Source organism: Myxocyprinus asiaticus, chromosome 36 (assembly GCF_019703515.2).
Source record: "Myxocyprinus asiaticus isolate MX2 ecotype Aquarium Trade chromosome 36, UBuf_Myxa_2, whole genome shotgun sequence".
Classification (NCBI taxonomy): domain Eukaryota; kingdom Metazoa; phylum Chordata; class Actinopteri; order Cypriniformes; family Catostomidae; genus Myxocyprinus; species Myxocyprinus asiaticus.
The window spans coordinates 7,877,257-7,898,387 of record NC_059379.1 but is presented as its reverse complement, the minus strand read 5'-3'; the positions used below and the strand labels follow the sequence as shown (position 1 = coordinate 7,898,387).

At 38.0% G+C, this 21,131-nt stretch overlaps 1 protein-coding gene across 4 annotated transcripts in view; it reads left to right on the top strand.

The window, feature by feature from the left end:
- LOC127427326 (protein tweety homolog 2-like) overlaps positions 1 to 21,131 on the top strand; it is an 88,960-nt gene that overhangs the window by 23,026 nt on the left and 44,803 nt on the right. For all 4 annotated transcript variants that reach the window (XM_051674879.1, XM_051674877.1, XM_051674878.1 and 1 more), the window contains exon 2: positions 12,873 to 13,048. In XM_051674879.1, the coding sequence (XP_051530839.1) occupies positions 12,873 to 13,048 (176 nt within the window). The remainder of the gene's footprint in view (positions 1 to 12,872; positions 13,049 to 21,131) is intronic.

Below are 21,131 nucleotides of genomic sequence, written 5' to 3'. Positions count from 1 at the left end.
TTGAATGGTATGAAGAGTATTTGTACATGATAGCAACCACTTGTGCTGGGAAACTTTTGTGGTTGATGTGCCAAAATCGTTTTGAAATTGCATCCGTTTATTGGATTTCAAACAGGCAACAAGCTGAAAAAAACTGCCTTTAGCATTAGATATGCAGAAACTTGGTATTATGTATTTGTATTCTTTATGTAAATATCGGTAACACTCCATAATATCTTTCATTAATAAGTAATTAAACATACACTGGTCAGCCACAACATTAATACCACCTGCCTAATATTGTGTAGGTCCCCCTCGTGCCACCAAAAAAGTGCCAACTCTCATTCTGAGATGCTATTCTTCTCACCATAATTGTACAGAGCGGTTATCTGATTTACCGTAGACTTTGTCAGTTCGAACCAGTCTGGCCATTCTCTGTTGACCTCTCTCATCAACAAGGCATTTCCTTTCACAGAACTGCCGCTCACTGGATGTTTTTTTTTTTTTTTTTTGGCACCATTTGGAGTAAATTCTAGAGACTGTTGTGTGTGAAAATCCCAGGGGATCAGCAGTTACAGAAATGCTCAAACCAGCCTGGCATCCACAATCATCCATGCGATTATCTACATTTGACCATGATTGTTGGTGCCAGATGGGCTGGTTTGAGTATTTCTGTAACTGCTGATCTCCTGGGATTTTCACACACAACAGTCTCTAGAATTTACTCAGAATGGTGCCAAAAACAGAAAACATCCAGTGAGTGGCATGTTTGTGGATGGAAATGCCTTGTTGATGATAGAGGTCAACAGAGAATGGCCAGACTGGTTCGAACTGACAAAGTCTACAGTAACTAAGTGTAGAGCCGAGGAGGGCGGGGCCGGGCTGGAATGACGCACGCCTGGTCCCCAATCAGCCTGAAGGGGGCGCGCGAGGGATAAAGGCGGCCGGGGACGACAGTTAGAGAGAGAGAGAATTGCAGGCAGCTGTATTGTGTGTGTGTGTGTGTGTGTGTGTGTGTGTGTGTGTGTGTGTGTTTACGGTTGTGTGTTTGTTTAAGTTGTTCATTAAATTATTATTTAAGTTGTCAAGCCGGTTCTCGCCTCCTCCTTTCCTCGAACCCCCTTACACTAAGATACAATTGTGGTGAGAAGAATAGCATCTAAGAATGCTATTCTGAGATGCGGGTTGGCGCTGTTTTGGCGGCACAAGGGGGACCTACACTATATTAGGCAGGTGGTTTTAATGTTGTGGCTGATCGGTGTAATGCTTAACAAATCAATAGTTCATGTAACAGTACATTTAAATGAGAGATTGAATGTACATTACATTAACTATAATGGTCTGCTAAGCTTTCATGTAATGTATTTAAATGTACAATTTGAACTGAAAATGAAAAAATGTCATTATGTCGTTTTAAAAAAACCTATGCTGTTAAAGGTGCAGCATGTAAGATTCAGAAACCCTTGTTATTAATGACACCTGTGGCCGTTAAGTGAACTACAACCAGCTACCTGTTGCTTGGCTCGCGCTCGAGAGACTGAACGTGATTCACCAGCATCATGCTGACAGATGTTACACAGTTATGATTGTTTTACTACAAACTTTGAGACTAAACTAAAACTACATATCAGCTAACATAGCATACTGATACACATGGCAAACGGCCGGCTGGCAGCCGGTCTACAGGCTTTAATAGGCAACCTAGGAATTCCGGGAAGGGCTCATTTTTAAGTTGCGTTACAAGCCGTTCACACATTGGCAAAAAAAAAAAAAAATACATGAAAATTGTTACATACTGCACCTTTAAGGAGAACTGTTTTTAGTATATCAAAAATGGTCACTATAAACTGTCATTATATGGAAAACAGCTGCATGATAATTCTTCAAAAAAATGCTTTTGAGGGTGAGTTAATAATGAAAGTTTTTTTTTATTTTAGAGAGAGCTATCCCTTTAAATTAGCATGGTTTGACACTGCAGTCCCTCGGAGAGCAGCATACTTTTCTGTGCTCATTAAAACTGAGAATGTAAATAAGGCAAGTGTCTTCCATAATGTTTTACTAGTGCTTGAAAGAAAATCATGCTGTCTGAAGCACTTTTTCTTGTTTGTTACTTGCATCATTTTATTTCTCCAGTCTGTCTGTCTGTGGAGGGACGTCTGGGAGAAAGAAAGAGGACAGGCGAGGAGAGAATGTGAGAGGGCTACATGTAAGAAAGACAAAAGGATGGGTCGGGGAAAAAGACAAAATGAAATAATGGGGGACAGTGAAGAGGTGGGGTAAACAGTGGCAGAAGAGGAGGGGGGGGGAAGAGGCTGGAGAGAGCGGTGTGAAAGAAACGAGATGGGAGGGACACGAGGGGGATGAAAGGGGTTCAGACAGAGGATTATGGGAAAAGAGTGGTGTGGAAGTCTCCACGAAAGAGAACAAAGACACATTGCAGCCCATGTGGAGCCAATTTCTGCATATTATCACCCACAACCACCCACTGTTGCTCTCTGTCACAGAACATTGCTGTGTTTTACCAGGAATGAAGTGCTCAGCATCTCTCTTGTTCGATATAATGAAGTTTAATTGAAACCTTAAGGAAATGAGCATTGAAAACTGCTAAATTATTCCAAATGTAGTGAGAGTGGCTTCTACACATAAATTTTGCATCCTCTCTCAAAATACTGTTTAGTCTCATAAATGCAGTTATTAAGGGGTCTTCTAAGTCAAGCATCGCTATTAAAAGACAACCCTCAGGATATCTGGAAAACCTCAGAATATCAGGGAATTTAAAAATGGTCAAATGGTGGAAACTATAACTTAGCTAGCAGGCAAATAGACTGAGGTAGTAACTGGTTTAGAGATTGCGTTGTTACTATCAAAAAGTTTTTTTTTTTTTTCATTGTCCTTCCTCGAAAATTAAGTTGAAAGCAATGCAGTACCACAATCCATAATAAAATGCCCCATTAGAGTGTCTAATTCTATCTAACAAACTACCACGCTAAGAGAGCTTCTTGGCAAACTATCGGACCAATAAAATATCTTACCTGTCAAGCAAGAAAACCAAGCCGATGTTGTTTCGTGTTTTATTATTGCGGGCTGTCACTTTCGCTTTTTGCTTGCAGACTCTTCTCTGTTCGAGGTTTCTTTATAATGAAAATGGGTGATTCCTCAGAGGCAAGGACAGATTAAGAACTGAGAGGCCCATTGGACGGGACACCATGGAGGCCCCCATGATGTGTCAAATGACTGTGCTCACTTTTATGTGCTACAGGACGCTTGCCAGATTGGATTTTTCAAATTGATGGAAGAAAAGTTTGGAACATGTAATGGCCAGTTATATGTACATTTTAATTATGAACCGATCAAAAATCATGTGTTATTAACAGGGATGTGCATGGTATTCAACTACCAAAATCACTATTCAGTTATTCTGCACATATTGTATTTAGAGGTCTTCAACCCGATCTGAGTCCGATGGTACCTGACAAACCTACAGGTTTTGGGCCAGGTTCGTGTCAGTTTATCAAGCAGGCTATAGGGCGAGTTACGGGCTGTTCACACATGCGTCGAGGCCATGTAAACACACACTGGACGGACGTCTTTGATCGTTGTGCCACAACTCACTGTATTTCATGACACCTGAATCCTGTTTTACAGTTCGTTTTGCAGGACTTCAAATTTTTTTAGACACTGTTAACTTAAATAATTTCAATATTTATTAATGCATCTCAAGACACCTGTATTCTGTTTCACCATTTGTTGCGCTGCATCAAGCTTTTTCAGCGCTAGTGTCACAAATCAACATTCTGATTAAGTTCAGGTTGTAGTTTTTCACCTGGCAAAGTTTCAGCACTTGATAAACGGTGAGCCAATGTTTTTTCCCCCTTTTGCTCTGATGTGCAGACAATAATTACACAAGTTAAATGCTGAATCATTTAAAAATCAAAGCAACCTGTAGAAGTCCTATAATCTGTAGCGTTCGCTGCCTAATGGAAAGTGAACCTGCCCGGGCAGAATTACGCATTTTCCATTGATTAAGAGTAGGCCTACTATGTTGCAGGCAGTGACAGAGATAATTTTTGTTCGACTTTAATGTGATTTTATTATTTGAAGATCTATGTATTGTGCTATTTAGGCTCATAGCTCACTGTGCACTTTATTCCCTGCTATCTGAAATTGTGTTTGACGCATCCATGGCAATAAACATTCTTTATTCCCAAGTCCCGACTCCAGACAAAAACTGCAGTAACCATTCGTGAACTATTGCGGTTAACCAAATTTTACAAAAGGTTATCGTGCACATATTTAGGGTATTAAGGCACCTTTCTCTTTATCATTAAACATTAAATGCATGCAGGACTTAAACATTTTAAAGTCCTCTATACTGTTGTACGAATTCTGTCCGTTAAATTAATTTAAACCATCAGCTTTGTACACAGCCAGGGTAAACTGCACCTTACCTTTGTGTTTGGCAGCGTTTTGTAAATCAGACGCTGTTTTCTGTAGTCCTTCAAATAAATGCACTGCAACTATGAGATGCAGATTCCCTGAGTGCGCACTCGAGTGTCTGTGCTCGTTCTGCTGTCGTCAAGCATGCATTCAGCTGAACAAATAGTATTTCACATAAGGCTGACATTTATGTGGATTTATAATAGGTATCTCAAAATAAATAAATAATTGATTTAGAGCTTGGGCCCTTTGGGTTTAGAGGCCCATGGGAAATGGCCCAATCGGCCCAGTGGTTAATCCGTTCCTGCCCAGAGGGTTGCCTTTTTGAATTATCCATTGTCAATGTCGCTCATTTGTTGTGGCTACAAGCTGTCAGCTTCAAACTGCTACCACCTATCACCGCACACATACACGTGCTATAGTAGCTCCGGACCTTCTTTTCTTTATTTATGGACATGACATTACACGCACGCATGTATTCTTACATTATGAACAAACATAAGATAACCATGATAAACAGTAGGCCTATAGGTAGGCTACACCATGACATAGGATCTTCTTAGTGGTCTTGCAATTATTAGTATCAACCATGTGAGTTTTGGACAGATACAGTATGACAAAGTCATTGATGAATTTGTATCAATGAAAACTAGGAGGGGAGGGTTACATTTTAAATGAGAGTAGCAGCAATCTGTAGGAATTCTGCCATATACTTTATTTATTGACTCTATAATTTAGTTGTGCAATTTAAGTTATATACTGTATAATGTCATTGTTTGGGGGGGGGGGAGGGGTTGCCACGTCCAGTCTTGCCTAGGGCATCAAGTAAACCAGAACCGCCACTGGTTTGAACACAAAAACGCATCCTCGTCTTGTACTGTCGGCTGTCAGGTGGGCTTACTGCCCCCTGCTGACTGAGACTTGTAAACACATGAAGGTGGTATATTACCTACTTCAAACTTAAATTGCTCCAACTGTAGGAAAATTCTTATTACGGTCCAGGGGGACTGGTTAATTGCATTTTAACATGTTAGTTTGTATATAAGTAATCATATTAAATTAACAATTTTTTTCTTTTCTTTTTTTTTCTCCAGTAATAACAAACTACTAGAAGGTCATGTACACAGTACAAAGTTTTGGGAGTGACTGAATATATATTTATTTATATAGTAGCTGTGGGAGGGCGTGGCCGAGCGTTCAACTGGGGAGAGAGGAAGCGGTAAGGGTTTTCACATGAGATGAATTGCTGCTAATTGTGACTTCTATGTTCACAGTGAGAGGCGGGGAGATAAAAGGTTTCCCAAAACCCCGAGAGCTTCACACACCCCGATAGAGTGCTATCTGAATGAACATTGTGTTTTAATGTGCCGCTGGAAAGAGTGCTTGAGTGTTTAATGCTGGAAAGCGTTGTTTGAGTTTTTGTAAAATGAAATACCTTTTTGAGTTGGATCCGTCGCCTCCCGCTTCCTCCTTTCCCTCCTCCATGAACAAACCTTATTACAGTAGCCTTTTGCAGTTTAATAATTACTGTTATTCACGTAGAAACCTGCTTTTCCGGATTGGGAATCTGCCATCTTTACATCAGAGCTCCTTGGTCTAACAACACAGAAATACTTCAAAATAAAGCTCTGCCAAAATAAAAGCTCAATTTAAATTAAAAAAGTATGACAGAAATAGATCACTACTATATAGTTATGTAATATTCACTGTTATACTACTACTACTAATAATAAATCAGTAGTAACTTTATTATATTTAAGAAATATCTCACATCTGTGATGCTCTATTATGCAGCACTTTATTTGACAAAATAACTCCAATGTTGTATTTAGGTTTGTGCTGTGAGGTTCTGTATACAATCACTTCATTTGATATAAATGTTGATGATTAATTGTTATACTTTCATTTGATTAAAGTTTTAATTGAGTTATTTATTTAAACACAATTTTGATGACACAATTTAAATAAACTGCTGATATTGAGTAAAAAAAATAAAATAAAAAAATAAAACAGGTATCGGACTTGGTATCGGCGATTACTTAAAAACAAAAAACAAAAAAAAAGTATCGGTACTTGTACTCATTCTCAAAAACAACTGTATTTAGCTGCAGTGTGAATGTGGCCGAAAAGTCATGGGAATTCATTGCTCAAAATTTGTGGAAGCGCTGTGCCCTAGACCCATGTACACATTTAAGCATGAGCTTAGCGACAGGCGGCTAATTGAAAAACAGCTCTGCATTGTTAGTCTCATTGTGGAATAATATATGGGTGGAAATGGCTTTGTTAGAAAGTGTGCAGTATGTAAATAATATTGTTTTCCTTATTTCCATAGAGGATAATACAGGTGTTCCATTATTCATGTTTGCCTGTTACTGCACGTCATGTTTATGCGCACATTGTATTTGTTTGACTATTAAAATTACACACTTTTGCTGAATGTGTGTTGGTGACAGAGAACATTGGCAGGGCCTGATAAGGCTGCAACGTGGTTGTTTGTGTTTTTTGTTTCTGTTTTTCAGTTAATTACATATGAATTCTGAAGCAATTCATTATATTCATATTAATGGCCCTGAGTAGTTTTTTGTCTTCATTGCATGCTATCTTCCCTCTCTCTTTTTCTCTTGTGCACATGCATTTTCTCTCCCCTTACTATTTATCTTTTTTATTCTATCCTAAATCATTTGTCAGCTATCTCTGTTTCTCTCCTTGTGTCTCTTGTCAACACTGTGTAGTATGTGTGTAGCATCTGGACCAATCAGACACACAATTATTCATTATTTAATGAATAATCCAACAGACGTCTCAAGACCGTAACAAGCAAAGGTCCAAGTAGGCCCAAGCAGACTCTGATGTCTGCTCTCCCACTAATCATTATCAGCTCTTACTCCCCCTTTGCTGACACTGGTCCAGCAACTAGTGGACCTCAGAGACATTCCAGGTGGGGGAAGGTAGCCACATGCAAAAGCAAAGGAATGTGGAGAAGAAACTCACTCCTCCATAGGAAAGACACATAAAGCCCATAAAACAGACTTTACTTCATTAATTTATAGACAAACTGTTCTATAAATGAACATGCATATCCTCAGGACATTGTGTGTATGATTATTACTGTCTCGTGTAGTGTCTTTTGTACTGTATTCCGTTTTGTGCATGCTTTATGATAGAACCACTAGATACTGTAAAATCATTGGTATCATGCTTCCTATCAAATTAATCCTTGTGTGATGCCCTAAACATTGGAGTATAGCACCCCGTTATAGCATGCATTGTATGCTTATATACGATTGAAGTCAGAAGTTTACATACACCTTAGCCAAATACATTTAAACATTTTGGGTAGCCTTCCACAAGCTTCTCATAATAAGTTGCTGGAATTTTGGCCCATTCCTCCAGACAGAACTGGTGTAACTGAGTCAGGTTTGTAGGCCTCCTTGCCCACGCTTTTTCAGTTCAGCCCACAAATTTTCTATCATATTGAGGTAAGGGCTTTGTGATTATCACTCCAATACCTTGACTTTGTTGTCCTTAAGCCATTTTGCTACAACTTTGGAGGTTTGCTTGGGGTCATTGGCCATTTGGAAGACCCATTTGCGACCGAGCTTTAACATTCTGGCTGATGTATTGAGATGTTGCTTCAATATATCCACATAATTTTCCTTCCTCATGATGCCATCTATTTTGTGAAGTGCACCAGTCCCTCCTGGTGTGTATATATATAATCTTAAACTGCAGGCATTTTTCACACACACACACACACACAAACACACACACACACACACACACACACACACACACACACACACACACACACACAATATTGGCCACCACTAATCTCTTGCCTTTTTCTGTCAGACAGAAGTTTCTCAATGTTGAAGGTGATCATGAGATTTGGTCCGGGTAATTTCAGCTATGTCGTCACATGCTGCTTCATTAAAATATTCTGATAATTTGTCTCTTTGCCCCATTTACTTTGTCCCTGGGTTTAACTACAACAGGAACCTAGAGGTTGCCATGGAAATGTTTATTTATGTGTGAGGATTTTATTTTATTTTGTTTGCTGACCAAAAATATTCAACATAATGCCACCCTTCCCCTTCTGATTCCAAACCAACTGCTCTCCTCCCTGTGGTTTTTAGCACCATCCCACACATAAACACATATTCCCTGATATCCATCCCTCTCCCCTGCCATAGGACACCCCTGTGGCAGTATGTGTGCCCCCTCTCCCCACTTCCTCATCAAATTACCTTCATCAACCTCTATTTGCCCTTCGCAAAAGCCTGATGGGAGAATTCTCCATCCTCAGAGGTGGAGGAGAGGTTTAGACACTAACTTGTCTTTTTTCAGACAGTACTACTACGATCTTACTTATTGTTCAAACACTTGAGATTTTATGGTTATAAGCTGTGATAGACTGATGTATTGGCCAATTATTTGGCCATTTTGATGCATAACAAATTGGTAAAATGATAAATATCGATCAAAATGAGTGTTCATTTAATGTCATTAATTTTTAGAATGTCTCATTTGCTGTCATTAAATTGCATGTTATGGGTTTTACAATGGCCGATGTGATATCTAGTGTTTTGGGTAGCTGATAAAATGCCAGTGGATTATACATAATTAAATATAATGATGACAAATGAGATGGATATATGAATACAATTAATTACATTAAATCAACACTTATTTTATGCAATATTTACTCAAAATTTCCCAAAAAAATATTTGCAAACTCTCCACTGGATTTTTTCATGGATTTTTCAATAGCCAGTGCCGATATATTAAGTACAGGGTGGCAGATAAAATGTCAATGTATTAGAAATAATACAGTATAATGATGGAAAATTAGGTCTACTGTATGTTTACAGAATTTTTATATCCATTTATAAGGCTGTGCTTAGCATCGTACACAAGGGAGAACTACAGTAACACCTTTTTAATTTACCATTATCAGCTGGTGAAGATAATCTAAAAATGGCCAAAAAAAATTTGCCACTTCGTCAGCCTGGTGATCATTCACTATTTTGTATTTCGGCCATAGAAAATTTACATATTTGTGTTGGCATCACCCATTGAGAAACTTGCATTGGTCAATCCATTAGTTATAAGTAGGCCCAGACAAAATCTGCTGGCTTCTCTTGCATTTTCTGTGCTGATTTTGGGGGGAAATCTGTGTAAATCTGCATAATGGTTTTGAACATTGGAAAATGTGTTATACAGATTTGAGTACTACACCCTTATTGGTAGATACAAGCATTATCAAATTAGCCAAAATATTTCATAAACAAGCATGCCAGGGGTGGTGATGTGTGAAAGTCAGACATTCAAATTCTACAGAAATCTGCAGAAGTCTGTGGCCACAGATTCTGTGTAGGCCTGGGTAAATGGTAGATATAAGGTATATAGGCCTTATTTACCAGACTGATCTCGCAGTGAAATCCCTTTAAATTTCTTTAAATTTCTTTTAAAATAGTTCACCCAAAAATGACTACACATCTGGGAGGGCTTAACGGTAAGTAAATCATGAGAGAATTTTCATTTCTGGGTGAACTAACCCTTTTGCTAAAATCAGTCTATGCTTACTGAAATGCGAAACACTGCCCTCAGTGGCCAAAGCGGTAAGTGTTGTTGGGTGTATGGGCACCTGTGAGCTCCATTTTCTGATTGAAATATCCACAGAGGGGCGCCAAAAGCTAGTTGTGAAGTGAGCGGTTTTCAGCTGTACAGGCTGTAATAAATTGAAGAGGAATGCTTATTTTATAAACTTTACCCCTACAACCCAAACCAAAAGTAAAAATGCTATGTTAGAGGGAAAAATACATCCTCCACATAGTGCTCGTCACTGATTATTCGAATGCAATTACTTAATGGTTTCAATGCGGGATTTGAAACCACGTTTTCCATGCTGCTGAAGCAACGTGCTTCTGGTCACACCATAGGGCACAGTGGAGCAGATGCTGAAATGTCTGATGGTGCTTCTTGGTGAGTCGACATAATGTGGCCGATCCTATACCAGAACTCTCGAAAACAACATGATGACTTTCCATGTGATCTTGTTGCATATATTGTAGGCTAAAATGAGATGAAGTGGAAGAAGTATAAGACAGTCCAATTCTTTTCTGTTGTGGTTTTGAACCAGTTCCTCTCTCACAGTGCATGAATGTTGCAAATGGAATAGTGGGTAGACAGGCTGACTCATTAGTGTTCGAGTGAATAGATGGCAGTGAAACAGATGGCTCAGGATGGCCCACCACCCACAGGATGATATATAGTGGATGTTGAATGTAACCGAGAAAGGCAGGGAAAGTGAAAGAAGCAGGGATGTGATGTAGGAAGTAGAGACACTGAGCTGCCTGCTATAGCTGTCCTACTTTCTATCTCCCCTCCTGAGCAGATGGGATATGGCATGGTGTTTGTATGTGATTGTGACTTTATAAAAATTGTGGTGCCCCATCAGTTGTTTGCATAATTATTCCCAGCCGCTGCTTAAAATCCATAGTTGCATCCTAGTTAAGGGTTTTCTTTATAGGCAAAGTGTGTAATGTTAAAATAATTTATCCTATCCATTCCTAAGACAACTAGAATATAAGTAAGCCATTCTTAGGTTGATTTCCCCAAAAAGTGTAACACTGTGGCTCTGTGGAGCAATCAAGATATTTTTCTGTTTGTTTGAGTATCCCGACCAGCCTGACATGTCGACATTGACTCAACCAATGGCATCATTATGGGTGTGTTTGTAGTTGGTTAGTGTATGTGTTTGCAGTACTAAGCACTGGCAGAACAGCACACTACCTTGTCCCCATTTAAAGCTGGTGTGTGACGAAAATAGCTCTAGATATATCAACTGGAACTCCTTGAAGTTAGAGTGTTGTAACAGGAAAAGACCTCTCTTATCACTGTCATGCACTGTCTGTACTCAGAAAGCATCTTAGGAGGTCATGACTTCATTCAGCATCGATGGGAAGAGCACAAGGTCACAGGCAATAGAGCCAATAGTTACGGCTACATGTACTGTAGCATATTCATATTTGCATCGAATGTGTTAAGATTATATTTATTGGCAAGCTGTATTAGCGAACATATTCAACAATGTTTTATTATTGTCATTCAAGATTTCTTACACCAAGAAGGCATAATTTAGTTTAACATTACCATTTCCATACTCTTACACAGTCAGAATTAAATGGGCTGTTTTGCTACTCTGCCCTTAAAGGGTTAGTTCACCCAAAAATGAAAATTATCTCATCATTTACTCACCCTCATAACCTCCCAGATGTGTATGACTTTCTTTCTTCAGCACAACACAAACGAAGATTTTTAGAAGAATATTTCACCTCTGTTGGACCTCTGTAGGTCCATACAATGCAAGTGAATGGGTGCCAAAATTTTCAAGCTCCAAAATCCACATATGGCAACATAAGTACTCCAGATTTTTCTGGTGGTTAAATCCATATCTTCAGAAGCGATATGATAGGTGTGGGCGAGAAACAGTTCAATAATCATATGGATTACTTTTATGCTCCCTTCAAGTGGATTTTGGAGCTAAACATTTTGGCACCCATTTACTTATTGTGAGGACCTACAGAGCTGAAATATTCTTTTAAAAATCTTAATTTGTGTTCTGCAGAAGAAAGTCATATGGGATGCCAGGAGGGTGAGTTAATCATGAAAGAATTTTCATTTTTGGGTGAACTATCCATTTAAGATTCTATATTGTAATTGATCTCTGTTATGATAGGCTAACCTTTTTGCATGTGAAAAGTAACAATGCTGCTACTAGGTTGCTGAATGTCTAAAAGATTTTTTTATGTAAATGCTGGTGGAGTCAAATGGACATATGCAAATGTACTCATGCTTCATAGCCATAATAATTATAACTATTACAATTCTGAATGTCCAACACAGTTTCATGACAACTTGTAATAATTTGTGTGAGATGGCAAAATCGTAAGATATTGTATGACTTTGCTCTTACAAAAAGGTATGACTTTTTCTTTCCCCATAGAGACCAATTTCAATCAGAATTTCAAATCATTACAATACAGGCATCAACTTTTAGCTAGTCTCCTATGCAACAGTTTATAAAAAATAAAATAAAACAAATAAATAAAAAATAAATGTCTGTGAACAAATTTGGGTTTTCATTCCGTATCTATTTATGCAATACAAATTACCTGTAATAACTCGTAAAATCGCTACAACATTGTTCCTTGATTTGTATATTTTTCTCTGTGACAGTAAAAGTCATTTGTTTTTGTACAAGCCAACTTATCATGAATGTCACAATTTTGCATCTTAGTTTTCATAAATGGTCTGAGTGGACTTGGGTGGGAGTGTTGCATTGTAAATGTCTACATAGATCAAACTTGTTTTGCAAAAAGGACAAGGGAAATCCTGTTTCTCATTAACTAAGAAACTCATGCCTTATCTCTCTCTCTGTTTCTCTCTTTCAGTCGCTCATCTTTTTGGGCTGTGTGGCAGCGGCTGGGCTTGGTGTAAACCTGCTGTGCCTAGCGATCTACCTGAGCTGCCTTTGCTGCTGTCGGAAGGATGAAGAGGAAGAGGAGAGTAAGAAGTCCAACTCTTGCTGTGTCACTTGGGCTGCTGTTGCTGCAGGGCTGATCTGCTGGTACACACCACTGTTCTCATGCTACGAGTTTTAAACCCGCTCTGCGAGAAGTTTATGTGTAAAATATATTGGGAAATGTTGTGCTTATATGTTCATTGTGGTTATTTCAGTTGATCTGTCCATGGCAGGGTAGGGCAAAATTCTGAATTTAAGAAATAGCTGCCTTTTCAGTTCATGAGTTTGAACTAAAATAGGACACGCCCCACAGTATGCTGAATTGGAATTTGAATTGAAATGACAGGAGTAATTTACTGAATTGCTATTCAAAGAGATTCAACACAGCCACACAACTGAGGAATTTTATTAGTCCAGCACAAGTTTTGCAACAAAACCTTAAAGGAATTTTCCGGGATCAATATTCAATTTTCAGCATTTGTGGCATTATTTTGATTACCACAAAACATAATTTTGATTTGTCCCTCATTTGTTTAAAAACAAGCAAAAATCATGTTTACAGTAAGGAACTTACAATGGAAGTGAACGGTGTTAGTCTAGAAACAAAAGGATAGTCACAAGACATAAACATTATATGTGTTAAGTTGTTAACATGATTTTAGTGTGATAAAATCACTTGCTATGAACTGGCCCCATTTACTTCCATTGTAAGTGTCTAACTGTTACTGCGATTTTTGCTTCTTCTGTTTTTTTTTTGTTTTTTTTTGTGGTAATCAGCATTATGCCACAAATGCTATCGACTGATCATACATTTGTATTGGACCTGGGACATTTCTTTAATGTTTACATCATTAATTTTGGTTAACTATGTTTCTTTTTTCTTTTTTTCTTTTTTTTCTTTTTATGCCTGATATATAGAATAAATGTTTTTCAAAACTGTCTTTTAAAGGGATAGTTCACCCAAAAATGAAAATTCTCTCATCACTTACTCACTCTTATGCCATACCAGATGTGTATGACTTTCGATCATCTGCTGAACGCAAATTAAGATTTTTAGAATAATTTCTCAGCTCTTTTGGTCCATACAATGCAAGTGAATGGGTGCCAAAATTTTTAAGCTCCAAAAATCACATAAGTCAGCATAAAAGTAATCCATAAGACTCCAGTGGTTAAATCAATATCTTCAGAAGCAATATGATAAGTGTGGGTGAGACAAGGGCTGTGTCTCGTTTGGAAGGCTGCGTCCTTCGGAGGTCGCATTTGTCGGCCGCATACATCATCGACGCTGTCTCGTTTCATTTTTTTTTTTTTTTTTTTATATTGGGAATGCAAAAATTGTATTAATGTAATTGCATATACATAAAACGCATTGACAATAGATAAAAAATAAGAAAAATAAGACAAAAAAAAATAATATATGCCTCGATGACGTATGCGGCCGACAAATGCGACCTCCGGAGGACGCAGCCTTCCAAACGAGACACAGCCACAGACCACTTTCACATTCTTCTTCTTGTGTTTTTGGTGATTCACATTCTTAATATCGCCCCCTACTGGTCAGGGAGAATTATTTCAAGCAAAAAAGTACTTAAAAATTGATCTTTTTCTCACCCACATCTATCATATCACTTCTAAAAATATGGATTAAAACACTGGAGTTGTATGGATTACAAAATCTTGGCACCTATTCACTTGCATTGTATGGACCTACAGAGCTGAAATATTCTTCTAAAAATCATAATTTTTGTTTTGCAGAAGAAAGAAAGTCATACACATCTGGGATGGTATGAGGGTGAGTAAATGATAAGATAATTTTCATTTTTGGGTGAACTATCTCTTTAACACAAATTTTAATTTAGCCATTCAGCACACAAAATATCTTGCACATTGTGTTAAGATAACACAAGAAATATACATGAATGAAAAACAAATTTCTATAGGTTTCTACAGGTCAACATTTCAAACACTGTGTTTCAAACAAATGATGGAATAGAAAGTATTTCATCAATGTGGCAAAAACATGTGAAATCCCCTTAAGCAAATGAGCTCATCACTTCTGGCAGACATTTCTTCCTAATTTTGTCTCCACCTCTTTTTTCTTTCCTTCTGTTTCTCTTTAGCAAACATGCTTACTCAGTCCTGTCACACAGATAGCTGATGAAGGGTCTTGTCATTTTGATGAACAAAGCAAACAATGAATGTATACAATGCAAATACAAATTAAATGTAACAAAAGGAAATAGACCTCTGTGGACACTAACAGATGAGGTAGATTGAAATCAAATTTGATGCGAAACGAAGTCCTCATTTTTCAACGTGTGTTAAAACTAGGGATAGGGATCATAAGGAATTTAATGATTCTGTTTTTTTAACAGTTCCATTAACAAATCTTTTAGTGCTTTTGAGGACTCACCTCCCTCCCTCTAAAAGGGGTAAAATTACAAGGAACCACATTTTCATTGATCTTTTTTTAAATAAAAAAGCTGATGCATTATAAAGGCATACTGTTTCTTTCAGAGCTCAAAACTTCCCTAATAAAAAGGTGCATTTACTGAAATTGACCTGCAAAAAATTGCTTGACTCTTTTGACGTCAGACAGATGAATCCTCAAAATGCATGATTGCCTAGGTTTACATGTCAATGACATCTGTTGGATGTTAAGAGAAATGTTGGGAAGTCTGTCAAACCTTTTGCTGTTCCTGGCTGTGTGTAGCACCTGCTCCTCTGCATATCCTTGACAAATGATGACAGAATTTTAATTATGGGGTGAACTATTCCTTTAAGCTACCTAGTGAAGAGATGTACTTTGTCTCTTTCTCTCTCACACTTTCAATTGCTTTTTCCTGAGTGAGGTTCTAAAGTATCAATTGTGGAGTTTATTCTCTTGCCCGATAAATAAGACAGTTCATTGGGTCACTTCAGGTAACGCTGCAGTGCTCAGAGGCAGAGAGTGGTCTACATTCCTCTCTGAACACCATACCACTGACCACCAATAGAAACACTGGCTTTGTTTGGGTCACATTGTCCGTCAGTTCTGCGTTAGAGGAGGGGTTGTGGGAACACACACAGTCTGACTGTGTTTAAGACTGAAACGGGTATGAATAAGCCTGGGCATACCGGAACGGAATTTTGACCTCTGGAATGAGGGAGACACTATTTAGTTCTTTGCCTTCGTCAACCATTAAGACCGATTGGCATTCAGCTCTAAAAACAACTAGCTTCCAAAATGGCTTCAGTTGTTTCTACTTTATAGAAGAGTTTGTTGTAGTCATTTGAGTCATTTACATTCCAAAAGATTGCCAATTTAGATAACGTAAAGCTGATATGTGGCTGTTCAGTGGCTGTTCTGGAAACGACCATCAATGACTTGAGCTTGACGCGAGCAACCATTGGCTACCAGGGCATTTCGATGAAGAGAGGCATGACATATGGCCGTAAAATACAAGGGGTGAGGGCACATAGGATACGTCCCCTGCACTTTTAATAAAATAAAGTAGTTCCTCACAGTTTTTATTGGGCAAATGAGTAAATATATATCCAGATCGGCCTGTCTTTGCAATTTGGCCTGTCAAGTTCAGCTGATCAACAAACACTACCCCAAGATTTCTGACTGTCATGGATGTTGTAACCGTTGACAGTTGTAGCTAAATGGTTATGTTGTGTAGCTGCGCTCGATGGAATAAAGAGAAGTTCCACCTTTGCTAGGTTAAGTTGGAGGTGGTGTTCTTTCATTCAGCTTTACACTGTAGAATAAATATTTATGTGTCTTTTGTCGCCACGCCAATAGCAGCAGGGGAGTCATCTTATCTAACTTCAATCCAGTGTCCCTGCAGGCTCCATCCTAGCTGTTACATCATCCCATCGCTCTCCAGAATGCTGCTGAAGAAATGCTGAGCTCTAAAGTGCTCATTTGAATTAGTGAGAGTTGTGTATGAATGTGTGTATGTAAATGCCCTTATGTTTATGAGGGCACTATTCATTCTCTTAATCCCATGACAGTCATATGTGTTTATATTATTGAGTTAGCATTATGCCTAGCACTATACTGAAAGCCTCTGTGGTGAGACAGAGCGCACAGTTGGGTTAAATGCAGAAGCGTGGTCTGCATTTAACATCAGGAATTTGGCCTTGATGTAACCGTAATGTATTTGATGCAAACAAAAATGAGGCTGTAAGGGGATGGGAGTACAATGCGTTCAGTATGTTGTCAATATGTCTTAACCCTACTATTATCCTAAGAAAATGTACCCTCCTTTAGTCCCTCCGGTTATTCATATTATATCTTCAATCCCTAAATTTGAGTAAGATAACTGTTGAAGGATGCTAAAATATTAGTTTTGCATTCTCTGAACTTTCACCAACTGTTTTGACATTGCTGAGATCTTATAACTTAATCATCTGTCCAAGGCAGTCTGTTGGTGTCGCTTGCTCTTTATGCAGTCAACTTTGGAAACTTTGAATGAAACACTCCTAACCAATCTCACCTTCAAAAAGTGTTTCTACTAAAATTGGCAGGATGTCTTGGCAGGGTTGACTGACTTCATCTGCATTAAATGTTAATGTGGTTTTTAGAACATGCATGCCAGAGGTGTTTCTATTCAGTATTTAGAGATATTTCTACAGAGACCCCAGTGATAGCACTTTTTTTTTAAAATGCTGTCTAATAGTTCACGCTTGGATGGATGTTACGTATTTTAAAAAAAACACACACACACATATGACATGCACAAATTAATAAGTATCTTTAAGTAAATTCTGTGCAAATGAATATGAAATAATTAAATTACCAAATTAAGGTATGGTACAGTAGATGACATTTAAACTTATTGTAAATAGTGGCATATGCATATGGCATATGCTGTATATAATCTAACACATACTCACTGTATGAAATATTAAGACAAATCTTAACTTCATCACTGGCAGTGGGATGAAACACACCTGATGTGTCACGTAATGGTATCTTGTCACTACTGTCTTGCCGAACGCGGCTTTAGAAGGAGTGGTCTCTACAGATCCAGGAATCGAGTAACCGCATTACCGCCATGACCCTTGCTTTCCACCTGCCCATGAGATGCCAAGCCGCTGGAAAAAGCCACCACCCAACGCATTCCAGATGGGAAAGGCATGCGTATGCCTTTTTCTGAACTTCCGCAACTTTCTGATATCAAAGAGATGAGTGCATTGCAACACATGGTAACATGAAATGACTGCCATTTGCTACTTAAAATGGTCTTAATCAATTATGACAGTTTTTGGTGGAAAATAAATAAATAAATAAAAACCTTTACTAACATTATAAGTGTGTGTGTGGGGGGGGGGGGGGGGGGTGCAGATACATGATAAAAACGCATAACTGTAACACAATTACTAATAGTAACCGGCCCTAATTGCAGACAATACGGTCTAGCATGCCATACTAGTTTAGAAGACTCTCACTGTGACTGCACAATGGGAAATTCTCTCTACTGTTCTCTGCAATTATTATTAATGACAGCAGTTGTGTAGTAGCTTCTTTGGTATTTAGATGTTCACTTAACGTGCAGCTTTTGTTGCCATTGTTGCCCTGTGCTCGGATGTACTGCGCCTTTAAGAGTCCCTTAGATCACAACATGAAGAGCTGAACTGCTTTGATTAAAAAAACATGTTATGAATAAATAACAGACTAGTAATGACTAATCCAGGAGTGTAAAAAAAGATAACTTATTTAAAGAAATAATTCACCCAAAAATGAAAATTTGGTCATAATTTACCAACCCCATGTCATTCCAACCCTGTATTGTTTTCTCTCTTCCGTGAAACACAAAAGGAGATCTTAGACAGAATATTAGAGCTTCTGTTTTTCATACAAGAAAAATGGATGATGATTAATACTTCTAAGTGCCAAAAAGGACAATGAAAGCACCATTTAAGTATCATAAAATTAGGCATAAAATTTCACTTACAATCACTTTTTTCAACCATTATTATTAACATTTTGTTTCATGGAAGAAAGAAAATAATATGGGGTCAGAATTAAATGATGAAAATTTTTGTTTTTGAGCAAACTATTATGATAAACTATTATATACACTGCCGTTCAAAAGTTTGGGGTCACTTACTTATTCTTTATTATTATTTTTTTGTGAGAACCCTGTTTAATTTGTTCTTTAAAAATCTTGTGATATTGTGTGATATGACATACAGTATACATATCATCAGTGTCAACAGTTTGTCATTTTTCTTGTTAAAGAATTTGATGAAACAGGAAGTTGTGGCCTACAGTTCGAGGGTGAGTGACCAATATGGTTTTCATCATGTTCTAATAAATCATTCAGGACCAAGATGGCTTAACAGTTGGTTGCAGCTTTAGCAAACAAGCCTACCCACCCCCTAACCAAACTTGTGTGAGGCTCTTGTTGTCATTGTGAAGGCTCTTGTTGTCATTGTGAAGCACCATGCCTGTATGAACAAAGAAGCCAGTAACTGTATAAACTGCTAACGCAAATCCATCGTAATGAAACGCTGCCCCCTTCAGGGAAGGAGACAACCGAGGACCAAGAGAGATGTGACAGATTGAAATTACAAAGTAATTTCTTATTTGGCAACAAAAAGAGTGTGAAAATTAAAGCGAGGTGGCACTAAAACAAGGTGAGAGGCTGATATTTTAGTTCTTGAGTTTTCAAGATATTTTTAATTTCAAAAATACTTATTTTGTGTGATTTTTGGAGGTGGGGAAACGGTGGTGAACTTTTTGGTCAGATGAAACTGCTGCCGTCAAAATGATTTCCAGATTTATTAAGATACCTCAAGATTTGTGGTAGTACTATATACACACATTTGCTACAAAACAAAACAAAATAGAATATAATAGAAAATAGAATAACATTAACAATCATTTAAATTTTGTGAACACATTATTTATGTGGATGGATGGATGGATGGATGGATGGTTGAATGGATGGATTTTTTTTTTTAATTGAAGGTCTTAGAACTCCATTCCGGATTGCTCTGGCTCTAACAAACCCTTATAAGAACACGTTTTAAGAAGACATTCCTAACACAGTAGGGGCCACTGGAAGTAAAGCCTCACTCTCTCTTTTTCTCTCTTTCTATCCCCCTCTAAGTTTTTTTAGCTATTATGTATGTTCCTACTTTCAGACTTGTTTTATTATATATATATATTATTTATTTATTTATTTATTTGATTTTTTTGGCCAGAGGAGAGCTTTTTTGGGCTCTGTTTCTGTCTGTCTAATGTCATTTTAGAGGCATAACATCAACATCTTATCACACTCTTACAGCATTACTGTAGCAGTGCGATGTTCTATTTTAAAGTTCTTCTAGCAAATGACAATTAAGCAATATCACACGAGCAAGAGTGCGATATGGCCCTACATCAGCACTGCTGTGATTCGACTGCAGGCAATCACAGCATTGCTGATTTAGGGCCATATAGCATGATTGCGAGTGTGATATTGCTTATATAAAACAGTTCAATGAACAAGTAAATAAAAAAAAATTAGGAAAAACTGAGTACGTAAAAATGCCACGGATCAGGATCTGCCGCTGCTGGTTCAAAACAAATGACGTGTCCAAGCCTCTCAAAAACATCACTTTAGTATGGGCTGTTTCTAACATGTTAATGGAGAAACAAGGATGTGTGTGTCTGTGTGTGTGTGAGAGAGAGAGAGCGAGAGAGAGAGAGAGAGATGGAGCGTGTGCGATCACCTGTTGATGATGCTGTAGTCTGTTAGTCAGCTTTCTGAAGATAATGTCATTTTGGTGAAATTTATCCTTTATTCTCAGTGGAAAAATAGCCGTACAAGCGGGGGCATTCCTCCCTATATCACATTAACTGGTGCGCAAGAGTCTTTTCACTATAGAAACCGCAATCTCCTATGCCATTTTGAACAGTATTTCCTCTCCAATGTGTAAAGTCTGGTAAGAGGTAAGCACCTTGAATTTATCGTGTAATTAATAAGTCTATTGTGTCTCTCAGCTGTGATGAGCCTTAATGCTGAAGTTGTTAGTTTAAAGCCGTTTAAAGCTATTTCCTAGCTTTAGTGGTGTAGTAGTAATACGAGCAATCACGGAGTGCTGTTGAATGTAAACACTGATTGATGCTGTCTCACTTCATGTCACCAATTGGCTCATATTACACGCAGAAATGGTCTTTTGCCGCCACCTGCTGGCTAAAATATGTAAT